General features: G+C 46.1%; 1 protein-coding gene across 3 annotated transcripts in view; it reads left to right on the plus strand.

Moving 5' to 3' along the window:
• The window catches only part of UBASH3B (ubiquitin associated and SH3 domain containing B), a 158,234-nt gene that overhangs the window by 102,692 nt on the left and 35,287 nt on the right, over positions 1 to 20,255 (plus strand). The window contains exons 1-3 of one of the 3 annotated variants that reach the window (XM_050755594.1): positions 9,219 to 16,134; positions 18,082 to 18,139; positions 18,888 to 19,074. In XM_050755594.1, coding sequence (XP_050611551.1) covers positions 16,080 to 16,134; positions 18,082 to 18,139; positions 18,888 to 19,074 — 300 coding nt within the window. In that variant the 5' untranslated portion in view covers positions 9,219 to 16,079. Of the gene's footprint in view, positions 1 to 9,218; positions 16,135 to 18,081; positions 18,140 to 18,887; positions 19,075 to 20,255 lie in introns of those variants that run through there. The other 2 variants (XM_050755595.1, XM_050755593.1) reach the window with 2 other exon arrangements.

Below are 20,255 nucleotides of genomic sequence, written 5' to 3' on the forward strand. Positions count from 1 at the left end.
GTTTCTGTAGGTCAGGAGTCCAGGCGTGGCTTGACTGGGTTCTCTGCTCAGTCTTACAAGGTTGCCATCAAGGTGTTGGCCAGGCCGTGTTCTCACCAGAAAGCTTGACTAAGATCCACTTATGAGCTCACCCATATTGTTGACAGAAGTCATTTCCTTTTGCTTGTATGACTGAGGGCCCCAGCTCTTTGTTGGATGTTGGCTACAAGCCATTCTCAGGTCCTAAGAGGCTGCCTGCAGTTCCTTGCCACGTGGCTCTCTTTTCATAGGCAGTCCACAACATGCTGCTTCTCTTTGGCCAGCAGGAAAGTAAATCATTTAAAGCAGCGGTCCCCAATCTTTTTGGCACCAGGAACCGGTTTTGTGGAAGACAGTTTTTCCACTGACCAGGGTGGTGGTGTGATGCTTTGGGGATGATTCAAGTACATTACATTTATTGTGCACTTTATTTCTATTATTATTACATTGGAATATATCATGACATAGTGATACGACCAACTCACCGTAATGTAGAATGAGTGGGAGCCCTGGGCTTGTTTTCCTGCAACTAGACGGCACCGTCTAGTTGGAGACCCCTGACTTAGTTGGGACCATCTGTGGGTGATGGGAGACAATGACAGATCATCAGGCATTAGATTCTCGTAAGGAGCCTGCAACCTAGATCCCTTGCATGTGCAGTTCACAGTAGGGTTCGTGCTCCTGCGAGAATCTAATGCTGCTGCTGATCTGACAGGAGGCGGAGCTCAGGCAGTAATGCTCACTCGCCTACCCACCACTCACCGCCTGCGTGCAGCCTGGCTCCTAACAGACCACAGACCAGTACCCGTCTGTGGCCCAGGGGCTGGAGACCCCTGACTTGGATGTGTCTTATGTGTGTCATAATGGAATTGCAGAAGTGATTCCATCACCTTTGCCATATAGAGATAAGTGATAGGTCTCACCTACACTTGAGGGGAGGGAATTATACAGAGGAGTGAACACCAGAATTTAGGATTATGAAGGTGTCACGGAGGGTCTGTCTGCCACACTGATATATATACCTTTAACATCTTGATGAAGTTCATATTTTAAAAATTTTAACACCTACTATGTGCCAGCTACTAGAGATGCAAAGAAATCAAGAAATGGTCTCCGCTTCAGGTAGCTCATGGTCCATCGCAAAGACAGATCATTTAAATATAATTTGGAAGGTGCTATGATACAACCGCCTGGCTGGTAAGGGTGCCCAGGTAGGGACCACTTCCTGGAGGAAACAAAATGCAAGTAAGTGTTAAAGGATAGGCAGGAGCTGGCCAGGTAACTGAGGGTGGAGTTAGCCTTGTAAGAAAAGGAACCAACAGAGAAAGGGTTTTTTTTGTTTTTTGTTTTTTGATTTTGTTTTTTGAGACAGAATTTCGCTCTGTCGCCCAGGCTGGAGTGCAGTGGCGCTATCTCGGCTCACTACAAGCTCCGCCTCCCAGGTTCACACCATTCTCCTGCCTCAGCTTCCCGAGTAGCTGGGACTACAGGCGCCCGCCACCATGCCCGGCTAATTTTTTGTATTTTTAGTAGAGACGGGGTTTCACCATGTTAGCCAGGATGGCCACGTCTCGATCTCCTGACTTCATGATCCACCCGCCTCGGCCTCCCAAAGTTCTGGGATTACAGGCGTGAGCCACTGCGCCCGGCCGAAAGTTTTTTTTGTTATTGTTCTTTGAGACGGAGTCTTGCTCTGTCGCCCAGGCTGGAGTTTAGTGACTCAGTCTCAGCTCCCTGCAGCTCCGCCTCCCAGGTTCAAGCAATTCTCCTGCCTCAGCCTCCCAAGTAGCGGGATTACAGGCATGCATACCCCAAGTAACAGGGATTACAGGGATTACCACACTTGGCTAATTTTTTGTATTTTTAGTAGAGATGGGGTTTCACCAGGTTGGCCGGGCTGGTCATGAACTCCGAACCTTGTGATCCACCTGCCTCAGCCTCCCAAAATGCTGGGATTGCAGGTGTGAGCCACTGCGCCTAGCCCCAGAGAAAGGTTTTAAGTGTGAGAGAAGAACCAGGGAGCAGAATGTTTGAGGATGTTTGAGGGTGAAGCTGAAGAAGGAGACAGGTGTGAGGCCATGGAGGGCTCGGCATGGTAAGGAGTCTACACATGTTTTTGGAGATGAAGAGTTTAAAAAGTAGGATGGGATGCCTTATGTTGAATCCTGGTAGCAGCAGTGTCTAAACTGGAAATCTCTTTTTGTCACACCATATTCCATACCTAACTATAGTGGTCATCTCTTCATACCGTGAACCCCAAGACCATCCACTTGTTTCTCTACCCTGGATTTCGGTCTCCCTGGATAACACTTGAAATAATGACCAGCGGGGTGGATTTGACTATGCAGGAGTTTTTGCCATGACAGTATTTCCTTTGGTAGAATCTGACCTATAGTCTGGTTTGGAGGAGTTTCAAATCTTTCTGACAGTGTCAGTTGACAGGGCTGAGGTGGCAGAGGAAGGTTTCTCTTTAGTGGCATCTCCCCACTCTCCTTGGAAGGTCTTCTCAAGAATCTCATGATACTAAACCCACCCTCCTGGTAGAAAGACCTGAGCTTAATTCTCTAAGTCTGTGATTTCTTTGTGTTTACTCACATATTCTTTACCCCCACCTCTACCAGCAACCAAAAAAGAAAAAAAAAAAAAAAGCCTGGCATGATGGCACACACCTGTAGTCCTAGCTACTCAGGAGGCTGACACACGGGGATCACTTGAGGCCAGGAGGTCGAGGCTGCAGTGAGCTATGATTATACTGTTGCACTTCAGCGTGGGTGAGAGTGAGACACTAACTCCAAAAAATAAAACAAAAATAAATGTTGCTAACAGGTTACTTACCAAGAAGAGTTACAGAGAAGTGACAATGGCTCTGTCTGGTCTGTCTACATTTTCTCTGACCCACCAAACCCATTAGCCAGAGTCTCCTATGTAGCTTTGGTATGAAACCATTTCAGAAGGACTAAAAATCACCCAAGTTTAAGTGTTTTTAGCTGATTCTAGTGGTTTAGAGAGAAAAGGGGTGGAAATAGGAGAAAAAACAGTCTCTGTTGTCATCTGCAACTTGAAATGACTCTTCATATTCATCTGTTTCTCCCAGATCTTTTTTTTTTTTTTTTTTTTTTTTTTTTTTGAGAAAGAGTCTCACTCTGTCACCCAGGCTGGAGTGCAGTGGCATGATCTCAGCTCACTGCAGCCTCCACCTCCCAGGTTCAAGGATTCTCCTGCCTCGGCTTCCCAAGTAGCTGGGACTACAGGCGTGCACCACCACGCCCGGCTAATTTTTTTTTGTATTTTTAATAGAGACAGGGTTTCACCGTGTTGGCCAAGCTGGTCTCGAACTCCTAACCGCAGCTGATTCGCCTGCCTTGGCCTCTCAAAGTGCTGGGATTATAGGCGTAAGCCACCACAGCCAGCCCCAGATCCTTTTTTTTTTTTTTTTTTTTTTTTTTTTTGGTGGGACGTGGTGGCGGCTGTTTCCTCTGTTTTAAATCCCACCAGCCAATTGCAGCATCGGAGGTTCACTTCATCCCACCCTCGCCGCCCCTTTGCTCCCTGAGACCCAGTAGTACCTCAGAGCTCTGGACGAGACAGCAGGAGTCACCGCTCTCCTACATTAATGACTGGGGATGAACGAATCTTTTAACCTGTCTGTTACCTCCTTTTCCTAATCTATGAAATAAAAGTCATAATGATGTCCTACCCACTTTGTGGGCTATTATGAGGATTCATGAGAGTGATTATATGAGAGTCTTAACAGCTTCAGCACTGCCGTGGCACTGGTGTTACACACCATTTTCATAAATAAGCTCCGTTCTTTTCCTCTGTAGTAGCAGTCACTGCCTTTCCAGTTTTCGGTGTCTTTCCCCAGAACCTTTCATACCTTTTACACACCTGGGAGCACTTCCCCATCGTCTGCCAGCCTTGATAGGAGTTTGGGGGTTCACTGTGGCTCAGTGTTAGCCTCCCAATTCCACAGCACCCCAGAGAGAAATAGCCCCTTTCACTCAATGGACACCGTTAGCCCCAAACCAGCTGTGCTTTCCTCTGCAGGGATGCAAAGGCTCCTGACACTAACTGGACACTCTCCCTCCCAGATGCCTGATTTCCATGGTGCTCTGCAGAACCTGTAACCTAGAAACAGAATCTCCTGGACTGACAGTCAGAGACTGATGCCTTAAACATGAAATGGAACCGAGCGGCTAGAGAACTAACTCACATTCCACTCCTCCCTCAGGTATCCCTCAGGGAAAGAATGTGTGGAAGCCTGCAGAAATGGTAAAGTCCTGGAGAGAAGTTAGTCATAAAATTATAACTCATGGCCATATTTATTGAGCACCTATTATGGGCAGGTGACTGCTAAGTGTTATTAGGTTGGTGCAAAATTAATTGCAGTTTTCACCATTACTTGTTTGTTTGTTTGAATTTGAGACAGAGGCTTACTCTGTCACCCAGGCTGGAGGGCAGTAGTGCAATCTTGGCTCACTGCAACCTCCGCCTCCTGGGTTCAAGCGATTCTCCTGCCTCAACCTTCCAAGTACCTGGGATTACAGAGATGCGCCACCACGCCCAGCTAATTTTTGTATTTTTATTAGAAACGGAGTTTCACCATGTTGGCCAGGCTGGTCTCAAACTCCGGACCTCAAGTGATCCACCCACCTCCACCTCCCAAAGTGTTGGGATTACAGGCGGGAGCCACTGTGCCCGGCCGGTTGGCGATTACCTTCAATGGCAAAAATCACAGTTACTTTTGCACCGATCTGATAACATCTGTGATCTCATTCTGGAATCACCATGCCCCTGGCTTGCTATTGTCCTTGGGTAAGACAGGCTTCTGATCCTGTTTCTCAGGAAATAATGATAGTTCACCGCATACAATTGAGAGAGCTTTTGAAACTTACTCCCTCCAGAGACATTCAGGTGGGCAGAGTTACTTACCCTGCCAACCCGAGAGTAAAGGCTTCAGGGATAGCACTAATGACTTGATCTGAGGATCTGCAAGGAAGAAGGCAGTCCTGGCTAGCCTCTCCCCAGAGCCTGACTGTGGACACCAGCTTAGGGCTATCACTCTTCTGTTAGGATACCTCTGCTGAGCAGAAACACACACCCTCCACTGACTGCCTAGATGATGACAGACAGTGGGAAATGTTGCTTTCTTTTTCTCCACGCCGTGCTGAGAGTTCTCAGTGACTCCCCACTTTCTTCCTGATCAAACCTAAACTCCCCTGCCTGGCTCCTAACAATCTGTGTCATGTGTCCTCTTCAGCAGACTCCTGCCACCATCACCTGTCCCCAGATGGTTTCTACCTGTGCACCTTTACCTTATGTTATCACCTTACCTGAGGAGCTTTTCTCTCTCCCTGAATCCCATACATGCTTTAAGACCTTCCCAGATGGTTGTGGATTATTTTAGCAGAGAAAGAATCTGGGTCTTCTGGTCCCCAGTCTCGAAATATTTCTATTAGCATGGAATTTACAGACATTTATTCCAGGAAAACTGCAAAGATTGATTAGATAATATGCACAGGCGTATGTGCAAAGGTTATTTCTGTTAAGTACCTAATATATGCCAAACATTGTGGTGAGCTCTTCAAATACATTATGTGATATTAATCATTATTCTACCCTGTAAGGCAGTTATTATCGCCATTTAAGAGATTGGGAAAGTGAGTTTTAGGATAATGAACTTGTCCACAGTCCCATCGCTAATGAGAGTTTTGTTCCTAAGAATGTGCTCCCACCTGCGCCTCTGTGGAAAAACTCATTGATCATGGGGAGCAGAAAGGCATTGTCTAGATGCTAGAGGGACACATAACAGAGGCAAAGAGAAAAATGTGTTTTATTATGTCACCACCCATGGTCTAATGGCTGGTTTCCCAATTACAAACTGCTGCCTCCCTACAGCAGAGGCCAGAGTTCCAGCCCCTTTTTAGCAGGAACAAAACAAGGCCTCCTATATGGGCTGCTGGGCCCTGCCACATAAAAACATCGGGAAACCTAAACAGCATTTTCCCTGCTAACCACCCCCAAGGAGGGCTGCCTAACAGGCTCTTTATGGGTTGGAAAACAGAGTCTTGTTGATAGGAGAGAAAGGCCTCCCCCACAGGTTGGAGGCCTTCAGCTGGAAGACTTACTTAAGCCCCCAAATAGCTCAGGAAATTTTTTTCCCTTTCTCTGATTAGCTTTATAAAAAAAAAAAAACAAACCCAGAGCCTTTTCCCATTGGCTGGCCTTGGTGGTAATGTCCCCAGCAGGCTTGCTATACCATTGATTGTGGGATGTACAGCTCTTACACTGGACAATAGCTGAAAGCAGAAGCCATTAACCCCAGCTAACTGAAAGGGTTCACCACCAGGAGACTGATTCTGAAACTGAGTCTTTGTGATCAATATATCTTTCTCCATTAGTTTCATTTCCTCTGAAGGAAATGGGTAGAGACGTTATGGTTGATATTTACTGATAGGCTTCTCTACTGCCGTCCCTCAGCCTCATGGGGAGGAGGCTAGGGGAGAGGGGGCAAGACTTCGGAGATGAGATTGTTCAACTGAACTGCCCAGGCTCTTTGCAAGCCTATTTTACTGGTCTTGGTGATAAAAAGTAGCTGGATTTCCTTGTATGAAAGTGATAGAATAAATAATCTTATTATGTAGGAGAGTGACCAACTGTACCGGGTACAGAAAAGGGTGGCATAAGTTTGAGTGTCATTGGAAGGAGTTTGGACATATGGAAAAACTTTCTGAGTGCAAGGGCCATTAAGCAACCAAGAGACATTGCTGGATCTCCTACTCTTAATATCTGTGAGAAGAGGAAAAAGTCCTTCAAAAGTCATGGATGGTCTATAGTATAGTCTTATCTAGCCATAAGGAGAAATGAACAGGATTGTCCTAAGATCCTTTGCAGCCAAGGAATCACTATCACTTATGGTTGCTTCTGAGGACCTCAAAACACTTTATAGATGTCACATCTTTCTCAATCTCCCTGTGGGCTTGTAATCACCTCCTTTTTGAAAACGAAAAAACGAAAGCACAAAGAAATGACTTCCTTTGGGAAAAAGACACCTACCCGTGTTCCAGCTCCTGCGAGAACTTTCTAGAGCAGCTGTATGTGGCCAGTCCCTGATTTTGCTTTAGCCTGGAAAGCTTGGCTGAAATACCACTGCTTCCACTCCTTGGCTTGCACAACTCTTAAGCTATTCCCCCAAGGCTTCCCAACATTTACTTGACCTCTGTTGATTGAAGGTGGGACTGAATTGCATGAATCTTATTGGCCACCGGTAGCTGAAAGAGTGACCATATCAGAAACTGAAGTCTCAACTAACAGACGGTGGTAGATGAGAGGTGCTGTAGTATGTGAATTCAGGGAATTTGGTTGGTTGCTCTGCCAGCATCTTCCATCCCTGGTCACGGAAGTGCCTGGAATCAGGCTGGCTCTGATTCTGCCCATCCTCATACCCAACTGCTCTGCACATGGAGTAGACTCCATTCCCGGAACCAGTGTAAGCCAACAGAAGAGAAAAAGGAAGCACGTTGATTTTAGTGTGGGGTGGAACTGAACCTTTGCCAAAGCAAAAAGGTAGAATCCAAGAGGAATGGGTATTTAACAAAAGCCTAGAAGCAAGTCAATTCTGCTGCATAGAAAAAAAAATGTAGGGGGAAGCTATCCTTTTTAGATTAACAGGATTTTTTGTTTTGTAGTCATAAAAGCCCTTTTCATGTCTAGACTTGCACCCACAGAGACTAGGTTCAGTTTTATTCATTTTTGTCTCTGAAAGATAAGAAGGAAAGCCTTTGCTGATATAGCTAAGGTAAATGTCAGGGGCACAGGCCCTAAGACTGAGAGGCAGATACTGAAATTCTCAATATCCCCAACTTCCTCTAATGCCAAGAAGCCCCATTCCAGCCTGGAAGGCACCAAGGGTCTGGAGTAGAGCTCCATGATTATGCCTAAGGAGAGGTTTATTGGTCACTTCTCCCTGGGTTTCCAGGGAAGAGCGGGCACTTGTGACGCTTCCCAAGGCCCTGGGCTCAGTGTTTCAACACTGGTAGTGGGACTCTTGCCTTTACCTGAGACTCAAGGATTCCAGCTCATCCAAGTGACTTAGAGGGTGAAGGGGAAGAAAGAATTGCTCTGGCTGCTTGCTCAGACCCCTCCATGACAGGACATAGCAGGTACATCAGAAGAGGGCCACAGCTTTTTCATAGGGTTGAGTTCTACCTCAGTGGAGGAAGAAGTTTAGCAGACTAGAAGTGGTTGATCATTAATTAACCACTCTGGCAACCACTGCCTGATGGATCTCTGGCTCTCAGCCCATTGGGTTACTGGATGCTTTGTGCCTAGCCCCTATCTCCAACATATGAGTCTTTTGGAAGCCTGATGCCTGGGAGCTCACGTATGTTTAAGTCCTGGACCTGGTCCCCAGGCTGCTTCTGGGCTATGATTGTGGCTTCGGTGTCTTCACCTTCCCTTTACACAGCTTCATGTAACATAGTCTCACTCCCATGCCATTGTCTGTGGCCACTCTACACATCATTTCCTGCTCAGCCTAAAATTGGAACAGGTTAGGCCTTACCTGAGGTAGGCAGTCTCCTGTATTAGTCACCCAGTGTGGCTGGTGCACTGCAGAAAAGTGATGGCCTTTCACTAGGCTGTGAAAGCTGCCTGTCTTGAGGGAAGAAGTGAAAGGAGAGGGGCAGGATAGCAGCTGTGGATACCCAGGGTCCTTCTTAGCAGAATGAGTTGAGGGAGAAGCATCTCCAAGTGAAATGGAGGCCTCCATGAGTCAAGAGCTATCATGAACTGCCTATCTTATTCTGCCAGGAATATAGACGTAGTTGGCAATTAGGAGAAGAGACACAGTGATATAAAATAAGATATAGTGGCCGAGCGCGGTGGCTCATGCCTGTAATCCCAGCACTTTGGGAGGCGAGGCGGGCAGATCATGAGATCAGGAGATCGAGACCATCCTGGCTAACACGGTGAAACCTCGTCTCTACTAAAAATACACACACACACGCAAATCAGCTGGGCGTGGTGGCGGGCGCCTGTAGTCTCAGCTACTTGGGAGGCTGGGGCAGGAGAATGGCATGAACCCAGGAGGTGGAGCTGGCAGTGAGCCAAGATCGTGCCACTGCACTCCAGCCTGGTGACAGAGCGAGACTCTGTCTCAAAAAAAAAAAACAAAGTAATCTCTGATAGTAAAGGTTTCTTTTTGTTTTGTTTTGTTTTGTTTTTTGAGATGGAGTCTTGCTCTGTCGCCCAGGCTGGAGTGCAGTGGCATGGTTTCGACTCACTGCAACTTCTGCCTCTCAGGTTCAAGCAATTCCCCTGCCTCAGCCTCCCACGTAGCTGGGACTACAGGCATGTGCCACCATGCCCAGCGAATTTCTGTATTTTTCAGAAGAGACGAGGTTTCGCCATGTTGGCCAGGCTAGTCTCCATCTCTTGACCTCCTGACCCGCCTCAGCCTCCCAAAGTGCTGGGATTACAGCCGTGAGCCACTGCACCTGGTGTCTTATGCTCTTTTTGTATTTCAAGGGAATGCTATTGGTTAACTAAGGGACAAAACTTTACCACAGAGAGGCAAGCTGACTTTTCCCAAGCCACACAGCACAGAGGACTAAGAATGAGATTTTCAAAGCTCTGACTGCAGTCAGGTCTCTTGGGCAGCATTCACAGAGGAGGAGAAGCAGCCAGGTGGGACAGGTACTGTGGAGACGGGCAGGGTGGGCAGGAACGTTGCTCTGGAGTCAGAAGCAACTGAGTTACAGACCTGGAGGCCTTCACATAGTGCACTCCTCAAGAGCAAGGCCAATGTCTTCATGATGCCTCTGTGTTTATTTGGACCTTCCACATGGACATCAGGTGCTGAATAAATGGCTCTTGACTTGTAACGGTTGACTTGCATGACTGTCGTGTGGCCTGAAACCTCAGTTTCCTCATCTGTAATAGGATAAAAATGACTGCTAGCCTGGGAGCCCTCCTGAGTAGTTGGCTATATGGGATGATTTTCATGCATCCTTCTTGGGAGAGATTTTTCCCCCCCACAAATCTCAAGCTGCCTTCAGTCCTGCTGCCACATTGCTTAACTGAGAAAGTACAGGGAACAGAGAAGTAGATATCCCAGACCTGATTGGCTCCATTTGGTAACTAGATACAGGCCCAGTGTCCTTCCCACTATCACGGCCAATGACTCTCCTGTCAAGAGGGCACTCTGTGGAGAAGCAGAATTGCTGTGTCCGTGAGGGCTGTCTGGATGGCATGAGGATTCAAATACCGTATTGCAGTCAGGAGTTTTGGGTACTGAATCATGTATTTACTCATATATATAGAAAAAATATATACATATAAAGAAAAAAATATATATATATATTTTGAGACTGAGTCTCTCTATTGCCCAGGCTGGAGTACAGTGGCACAACACGGCTTGCTGCAACTTCTGCCACCCTGGTTCAAGTGATTCTCATGCCTCAGCCTCAGCCTCCTGAGTAGCTGGAATTACAGGTGCCTGCCACCAGGCCAGGCTAATTTTTGTATTTTTGGTAGAGATAGGGTTTCACCATGTTGACCAGGCTGGTCTCCTCAAACTCCTGACCTCCAATGATCCACCCACCCCGGCCTCCCAAAGTGCTAGGATTATAGGCGTTAGCCACTGCGCCCAGCCTATTTACTCATATATTTACAAAACAAAGTTAAACATCTGACCCTTTCAAGATTGGTAACTACTCGGTACACTGATTTATGGACTTTTAATCACAACCTCTAGAACCAACCCCTGTTACAGGACAACCAGAGATGACTTGACTGTTGGCCAGTCAGGGCAGAGCCACCAGGTGCATGGAGGTTCCTAACAATACCGACTTCCTAAGTTTGTCATGAAGTAGCTTGGTCCATTTTTATTACTATAAAGGAATACCTGAGGCTGGGTATAAAGAAAAGAGGTTTATTTGGCTCACAGTTCTGCAGACTATATGAAAAGCATGACTCCAGCATCTGCTTCTGTCAAGAACCTCAGGAAACTTCCACTCATAACAGAAGGCAAGGGGAGGAGACATTATATGGAGAGAAGAAGGGAGAGAGGGAAGGGAGAAGCTGCCAGGCTCTTTTCAACAACCAGGAAACGAAGAGTGAGAACTCACTCCCGGGAGACTGACTCCAGGCCATTCAAGAGGAATCCACCTCCATGATCCAAACGCCTCTCACCAGGCCCCACCTCCAACACTGGGGATCAAATTTCAACATGAAACTTGGCAGGGTCAAGCAAGCCATATCCAAACCATGCCATAAAGGTGTAAAGTCTGAAGTGCCTGGTACATAAACGCCCTCGATCATGATTGACTCCCTTATCCTCATTTTTCTTCTACTAGAGAAACAAATAGATGGAGAATCACCTGTGTGCCCTCAGTTCTCAAGATAGCCGCCAGCCCCAGGCACTCTGTTGAGCAGCCTCAGAGCATCCTGTAAGGATATTCAGCACTGATTCGGCAATTCGTAGAGCACGCACAACAAAAGGCTCTGGTATTTCTACCTAAAACTACTTTATGAAAAAAATGTTGTTTTCCAAATATACCCAAAAAGAATACCTCCATCTTCCTTTGTGGCAACAATCACCACGGTATGTCTGGACGCTTCAACCAGGGAAAAGAGGAGTTGGGTTCTACCTCGGTTTTCCCATCCCCCAGTTCATTGCTGACTTTGAAGCTGATTTTGAGGGAGGAGAATGAGGCGTCTGATTAATTAGGTCATCTTTTAATTGAATTCAAACTGTTAGGTGCGGAAAATTTAACAACTGGTATCCTGGAGGTTGAGAACATTTTTAAAAATATTACAGTTAGTATTAAATGTTTCCAAATTTAAGATCATCTTAGCTACATGAAGGAAAGATAGAATTTAATTTTGGTTGCATAGGGAATTTCGTCCACTTGAAGGATTACATACTTGACGCTGTGCCTTCTCATTTCTTACGTGAACAAGTCCTTGGTGACAGAGAACCAATGCATGGAGCAGGTGTGGTGCCTGCGGCCATGCGTATGAGTCCACCAGCAATGCAAAGCCAAGGACAATACAGCTCCAAGTAACTGGAAAGCCCAACAAATTAGTTTGCTACTTACTTGGATGAAAGTCTTACTATTTTAAGGGAATATATTTTTCATTCCATTAGCATATATCTTGTCTCTTGCTTTTTATGGCAGGTGTCAGATATTTGAGTTTTATCAAGTGACAATAAAATAGGGGAACTGTCCTCTGAAGGCATATGCTGAGCGTCCCTAGAGAACCTGCTGGTCTGGGCTAATCTATCCCTCTGAGTTGGGGATGTCTTCAGTGTTTTTTTGATCACAGCATTGAGTGATTTGGGAGCCGAAGGTATTCCTTAGACAGGAAATAGGAGCTCAATGGGTGGCCCAAAATAAATGTCTGGATTACAAACAGAAAGAGGCAAGAAAATGTAGTCAAGCCAACAAAGAAAACGACACCTAACAACAAGGCTGGGGGTGTCTCTTCAATGATACCTGGTCTCACTATTCTCCTGGAACAATACTAACCTCACTGTCACTATCACCCCCAGCCCCAACTTGTTTCTACTCCTGCATTTTCATTCAGGGGGTGTCTCCACCATCCACATAAATATTCGAGCTGCAGTACCAGATCAGTCTCAGCTCTAGTCAGTCAACCATCTAAACATCATTGCCAATCTCCTCATTGTCACTGCTTCAGTTCAACCTCTCAATGTGTTCTTCCCATCTGTTGTCAAGGCCTTCTAGTCTCCCAGCATCCAGCTGTATCTCTCTGAAATTTATCCTTCAATGCAAGCAAATCTGATCGTGCCTCTCTCTAGCTTAATTTGAGTCAGGTCCAAGCTTTAAAGTGGCGCATAAGGCCTTTGCAAGTCATCTCCTGCCTACGTTTTCAGGTATCTGCAGAGGCCTTTACCTTTACCCTCTTCCAGCTTTACAATTTTGGCCCTAGCATTACCAAACTCGAATTTTCCTGCACATGCAGTGCTGTCTCTTGCTTTCATCTGTTAACTGCTGCCATTCTCTCCACTTCAAATGTCCTTCTGCTTTTCTTTCTTTCTCTAGTCAGCTCTCACTTTGCCTTCTTTTTTTTCTCTTCTGAGATGGAATTTTGCTCTTGTTGCCCAGGCTGGAGTGCAGTTGCGCAACCTCGGCTCACTGCAACCTCTGCCTCCCAGGTTCAAGTGATTCTCCTGCCTCAGCCTCCCAAGTAGCTGGGATTACAGACGCCCACCACCATGCCACCACGCCCGGCTAATTTTTGTATTTTTAGTAGAGACGGGGTTTCACCATGTTGGTCAGGGTGGTCTCGATCTCCTCTCCTCAGGTGATCCACCCACCTTGGCCTCCCAAAGTGCTGGGATTCCAGGCATGAGCCACTGTGTCCAGCCTCTTTTAGCTTTTAAGGTCTAGATCAAGCATCATTTCTTGTAGGAAAGAATCCTAAACTTTCTCAGCCCACAACCCCCTAGTGTCCAATAATTTTTACATAGAGCCTGTGGGCCAACATAAATACCAACAGTTCTGTTTATTTAGTAGTTAGATCTAAACACCTTAATAAGGATTTTTGTCCTGCCAACTTAAGAGCTGTGTCAACACACACAAACACACACACACACACACAAATTGGAAGAAAAATCATATTTGTATTCTTAAGTAACCACAGCTACTTACTAATGGGATGTGTGTGTCTGTGGGGCACCGTACAACTGCCCAAGCCTTAGGATCAGATGGGGCACTGCCACTGTCATTACCTGTTCCACATTGATTTTCACTGGCTACTTGGTTTTTATTATGACAGTTGCTGAAACTGCAGCTTCACCAAGATAGGACCTCAAGAATGCAGCCCAGTCTGACACTGTGAACTCTAACTACCTCAAGCTAGAAGCTTATGTGGTGTTCAACAAATGAGTATGCTGTGTTTCCCTTATAACATTTAAAACATCCAGTGGCACCTCTTTGAGTTTGCTGTGGTGTTCTGACTTAGAGTAGCTTGGTGTACAATTTGAGAACCTCAGGCTTGGGAACTCCCCACTATGGAGCTGGGCCCACCGTGAGCTCTCTTAGCACCCTGCACGTCTCTGTCATGGCCCTTGGCCTATTGCATTGTACGAAGCTGCTTTTGTATCTGACTCTCTAAGGCTGTGAGCTCTCTAAGGGTAGGAACCATACTTTCCTCCTCTTTGTACATCCCGTGATAATGCAGGGTTTTTTTTTTTTTTATTTTCATTTGGTTTCCTGGTAAGAGTTCCATAGAAGAAGAAAAAAGAGAGTAGAAGGAAAAGAAATAAGGGAGAGGAGGGAAGGAAAGAAGGAAGGAAGAAAGAGAGAGGGAAGGAGGAAGAGGAGGGAGGGAAGGCAGAAAGAAGGAAAGCTGCTTTGTCTCAGGCAGACTAATAGGAAAGCAATTTTTGCTTGCAAACCTCCTTCAAGGGAATGAGAGGTATTCTCCGTGACCCTGGGGCCAGGCCAACCTTGAATTCAAAAATCCTCTGCGCTGATGGCAGAAAGTAGGAAGAATCCCGCCCGAGCGTTGCAAGGCCATTGGCGGGCACTGCTGGTCCCTCCCCTGCGGGAAGGATCACTGCTCTCCTGTTTTTTTGTTTGTTTTTTTGTTTGTTTGTTTGTTTGTTTGTTTGTTTTATTAGCCATTGTGTTTCTTTTCTTTGTGCTGTTCTTCTCCATCCTCAGTAAGCATGAGAGTTTTTACACTATTTCTTTTTCATATTCTGCTACAAATGGGATAATCAGAAAGATTAGGGCTAGGATCAGAAGTCAAATTTAGGTTCACACATGACAAAACTTCAACAATTCACATTTCACCAGTTCTAACCAAGAAGGTTCCATTTAAATCACTGAATGCTGTCATTTGTTGCTGTCATCCAATGGGTGCATTTTAATTTCAAGGGATATGCCTCCTTTATCTGCTGGAGGTCTCAGTGTCTGAGTAAACTCTCTGTCAACTCCTCAGCCACCCTGAGGATAGCAGACGCACAGGCTCAGGCTGGGGTTTAGGGTCCACCCCACATACTCCCACTTGCCCTTGGCATTGGCCCCATGGGTGGACCGCGGAGGTGGGTGCTCTATGGCAACAGTCTTTCTTCAGCAGAGTGGAGAGGGAGAGGCATGGTCTGCCACACTCATGTTCAGTCTGTTCTGTGGGCAGAGTTTGGGGAACACACTTAGCCCAAATCGGTGCCAGCCTGGCAGTGGGTGAAGGGCCAGCAAGGTTTGTTTGTGGCTCATGACCTTAGGGAAAATGAGATTTTACTCCTACAACTTCCTGCCTGGAGAACTGCACTGTTTCAGATAGGTAACAGCTTTCTCGAAGCTTTCAAAAATAAAAATAAAACCTTTAACGTACATAGCTGCCAGAAAGTCCTTCCTGGAAGCTAACTTGCGCCCTTTGTGCTTATTTTATTTTGGCCAACCCTCCCTGGAGCATGTGCACCAGATACGATAACCTTCCACCAAACCGGGACCTCTCAGATCTCGGCTTTTCAGAACAAAGAATTCGGATTTCCTTAGCCTTTCATCATCATCTTATCACCCAAACCTTTCATTATCTTTTTCAATTTTTTCTTTGAACTCTTTCCAAAACTTGTCTTTTGAGTTACGGAGCCCGTAACTTAATTAGATCTTTCATTTCCAGAGGATACTCCTAGTGCCTCGGAAGAAATAAATTAAATTTCAGTTGGATGTATTTCATTGGGGGAAGGGTGCAGAAAAGAGAGAAATTGAATTCCTTATATAAATAGCACATTGTCTGGTGCCACAAACGCGTTTTCCTTTTCCCAGTTGTTTTTGGAACAATGGGTCCTTTTTTGGTGACTTTAATTCCTCAGAGATTCTAACCTCTAAAAGGTCATGGTTTGTGTTCTTTTGTGCATACACGGCTTCTGTACTGAAAAAAAAAGGCGAGATGTGTGGCCTCTGATTGTCTGGTAAGTCGTGAGGAAACAGACAAGGCTGCAGCCCAGCAGCAGTTAAGCACCTTGTCAACGTGTGGGAATGAGCATGTGTGGGTCTCTGTGCTTCTAGCCTTTTCTGCACCAGATGTTCCAAGGGGAGCAGAGGGATCTGTCTTGCTTCTCCGTAACTTCATCTCTCTGTAAGTAGGCTTGCGTTTTACAATGCTGTTCTCATGAGCTGTGCAGACTTCCCTATCCTGATCATTTGGTATCTGTGCACAGACTTTCATGGGGGAAGGGGACAGTCTTTAACTTGTCTTTCTGCCGTGGAGCAGAACAACAGAGGCTGGCCTTTGCTCAGCCATCACCCCAGCCAGGCTGCTTTAAGCGCATTTCATCACTTGTTTCCACTTGAGTTTTTCCTTGTGTCAAATGAAGAAGTTGGGTTCACAGATGACCTCTGAGGTCCCTTCCAGTCCAACTCTGTGATTCTCACAGCATCGGTCATTCTAATTGCTCCATAGAAGGGTAGGACAAGGAAGCAGGGGGTGAGTTTAGCAGCCAGTTGGGGAAAGGATGTTTGCAGAGAGTGTCAGTGTAACTTGGATTCCCACTTATCTCTTCTCCCTCCCAAGGATCCTGAATCAACGTAGTGTGAAGGGACAGGAAAGAGCACCTATCGATCACCTGTGATGGGTCGGATGCTCCTTCTCTACACTGGCTCATTTAATCATTACCTCTCACGTAGAATAGAGGTACCAGGCGTTTTCCACCTCAGCAACTGCCACGCGCCCCATCCACCCCACCCAGATGTGTCTGCACCCTCAGATTTCACTTGAAATGTTCCCTCCTTAGTGTAGCCTTCCCCAGCCCCTCAGACCAGGTTAGATCTCCCTGTCCTATGTTCTTATGTCCCCTATGCTTTCCCTCCACCGCACTTAATGCCAGTGTAATTAAATCATTATCTGTATAATAATATTTACGTGCCTACTCAACAGAAAACTACTTTAGGGCAGGGATCTCATAACTCTTGTTCATTACTGTATTCCTAGAGCCTAGCACAGTGCTGACAAAATAGTTGAAATTCAGTAGATGTTTGCTGAATAAATGTAAGCATGAATGCATGAATGAAAGGATAGATGAATAGCAAGGCTAGATACGAATCCAGAACTATCTGGCTCTTGGAGACCTGTGTATGATTTCAGAAGAGCTCCACTTGTAAGTTTGTACACAGGGCGTCACTGCTATAACCGGCCTATGGATACTTAGCCACAGTTAGTTATGCTCTGAGTCATTTCTCCAGAAATGGGAATGATAGCTGCACTGCTGTGGCCATTCCTTTTAACCCAGTGATACTCGTCCCCAAAGATGTCTATAAAATACTTGGAGATGATGGATCCAGCCTGGTGGTGGTTGGAAGTGGGTGGAGGGAGGCAATGAATTAATCCAAACCAATTGTCCTTGTAAGCATTTAGCCCTATGTCTTAATAATAATCAGCACCAGCCTGGGCAACATAATGAGATCTTGTCTCTGCAAAAATAAAAAATTAGCCAAATATGGTGGCATGCACCTGTAGTCCCAGCTACCTGGGAGGCTCAGTGGGAGGATTGCTTGAGTGCGGGAGGTCGAGGCTGCAGTGAGCCATGATCATCACATCACTGCACTCCAGCCTGGGTGACAGAGTGAGACTCTGTCTCAAAAGAAAAAGAAAAAGAAAACCATCAGCACCACTTCTAATACTTTCTACCAAACGAGCTGAAAACAAGAATCTGCTCTTTCGGGGATCTGGGTCAGTAAGAATGAGCGGGTGAAGAGGAAGGAGGAAAAAGCAAGACATGACAACCTTTAGAGAAGCAAAAATAAAACTCTAATGTGGAAACTGCTGAAAATAGACTGCCTGGGCTGTCAGACTGCATGCAAATCTGATGCTAATTACATGGAAATTAATTACAAGTCCTAACTTCCATATGTCTCGATCTGACCCCTGGGGGAAAACCTGCTGCAGGTGTCTACTCCCCACCACAGAGTAGCGAGCAGAGCACAGGCTATGATGTCGCCTCCTTCACACTCGCTCTTGCCACTGCAGTGAGAAAAGCTGAGAGGAGGCTAAAAATACTAACAATAGAAATTTGATTTCTTCTTTCAGACAAAAAGCCTTGGCATCCACGGGAGGAAGAAGTGTTCAGGCAGCATGTGACTGGTTGGTATGAGATAAACAAATTGAGAAAATAGCATATAATTAACTCTAAGTGCATGTGGATGAGTGGGGAGGTGCAGACTTTCTCTAGTGGACCCTTCCAGAAGAGACAGGAGCCAAAAGACTGTGGCAAGGCCATTTATCAAGTCAATTGCCTCCTCTGCCCTGGCCCCAGGGTATATTTCTCCTTGGAGCTGTTTAAAGAAAATTCTAAGTAATTCCCAGATAGAGCCCCTCTCATAAGATCTGTCCCCGCTCCAGTCACTTAAAGATTCATTTTAGGGGTATGGATTCTGGGCAAATCAATTTAGAGAAGTACCCTACTTACCTTTCAGGGTATCCCTACCCAGGGTGGATCCCACAAGGTTACCTTTCTGGGAGTTTCCCTTGTCTTTGGAGGGACATGGGTTTAATTATAGGCTGACCTGAGGGACAGGCTGGGTTGGTCCTAGTGGATTGAGAAAGGATTTGGAGTTGATCCAAGAATGCTTCCTGGAGAGTGGTTTCAGGACTTTTTTAGGGAGTTGTAGGATGAGGAGGCAATATGACAAGAAGGAAGACAGAAGTTGCTGCATCCGAGAGTTGATTGTGAAGTGTGAGTTTCCAGAAGTAGATTTTTAAATCATGAATGAAAACCCTTCCCTGCGCGCTATGCCGGGGATTCGGAGCACATGGAGGGTGGATCTGCCTCTCAGTCCTTTTTTTCCTCCCGTTATTCTCAAGCAACACCTCATTGGCTTACTTCTGTCTTACAGGTTATTCTCCCACGTCGGTGACCCCTTCCTGGATGACCCCCTGCCCCGGGAGTACGTCCTCTACCTCCGTCCCACTGGCCCCTTAGCACAGAAGCTTTCCGACTTTTGGCAGCAGTCGAAGCAGATCTGTGGGAAGAACAAGGCACACAACATCTTTCCCCACATCACACTCTGCCAGTTCTTCATGGTGAGCGGCAGCCCCCCCGCCCCTGGGAAGCCTGACTCCCAGGATCCCAGCCGACCCTTTGGGACCTGGAACAAAGGGGGAGCCTCACAGGAAGATGGCAGGAATAGTCACGGGCTCTTAGAGCTGGAGGGACCTTCAAGGGATCAGTGAGGTCCACCATGAGCCCCTCACCGCAACGCTTCCTAGTTTTATCTGCTGAGGCCCAGGAGCACCCCAGGATGGGGGCAGCACCAGATTGTAACCCTCTGTGAGAGACACACGGGTCTGGCTGCTGGAATAGAATCACTGATCTAGCTTCACACTCATTTGCTGTCTACCCTCTCCACTCTTACGACAACCAAAGAGGAGGACCTAAGAGCAGGGAACAAAAAAGGTAGTCTATAGACAGGCAAAGCCATTTCCTATCCATGGGGTTTTTTTTTCCCACTATATATTTCTAGAGAATGCAAAGATATTTACTTGCCATTGTTACCTAGTCTATAATCCTAGCTGTCAGGAAGCTTATCTACTGACAATTTTTTTTTTTTTTTTAAGAGACAGAGTCTTGCTCTGTCACACAGGCTGGAGTGCAGTAGCATGATCTCAGCTCACTGCAACCTCCATCCCTCGAGTTCAAGCGATTCTTCTGCCTCAGCCTCCCAAGTAGCTGTGATTACAGGCATGCGCCACCATGCCTGGCTAATTTTTGTATTTTTAGTAGAGACGGGTTTTCACCATGTTGGCCAGGCTAGTCTTGAACTCTTCACCTCAAGTGATCCGCCCACCTTGGCCTCCCAAAGTACTGGGATTATAGGTGTGAGCCACCGCGCCCGGCCTCTACTGACCAAATATCATCCCCCTCACTATCACACATGTAAATACATTTTGTGTACTTTAGCTCTCTGTGGTAATACAGAAGAGTTGATTTATCTCCATACATTCAAGACCAAACAAAGTGGTTGCATTTTAAAACATTTTTATAAAAAATATTTTGCTTTATTCCCCAGATATATTCTCTCTCTTTTTCTCTCTCTCAGGTAATAATATGTTCCTAACACCTTCTCTTTTACCATTCAGCCTGAAAATCAAAGTGACTATCATTTCCTCTTAGTCATCCCAGGATCTTTCTCAAAACCCTTCAGAGTTTGAGAGACATTCATTCTTTTTTCCAATGCTCTCAGGAAGGTAGGAGGATGATGTCA

The sequence above is a fragment of the Macaca thibetana genome, chromosome 14 (assembly GCF_024542745.1).
Source record: "Macaca thibetana thibetana isolate TM-01 chromosome 14, ASM2454274v1, whole genome shotgun sequence".
Taxonomy (NCBI): domain Eukaryota; kingdom Metazoa; phylum Chordata; class Mammalia; order Primates; family Cercopithecidae; genus Macaca; species Macaca thibetana.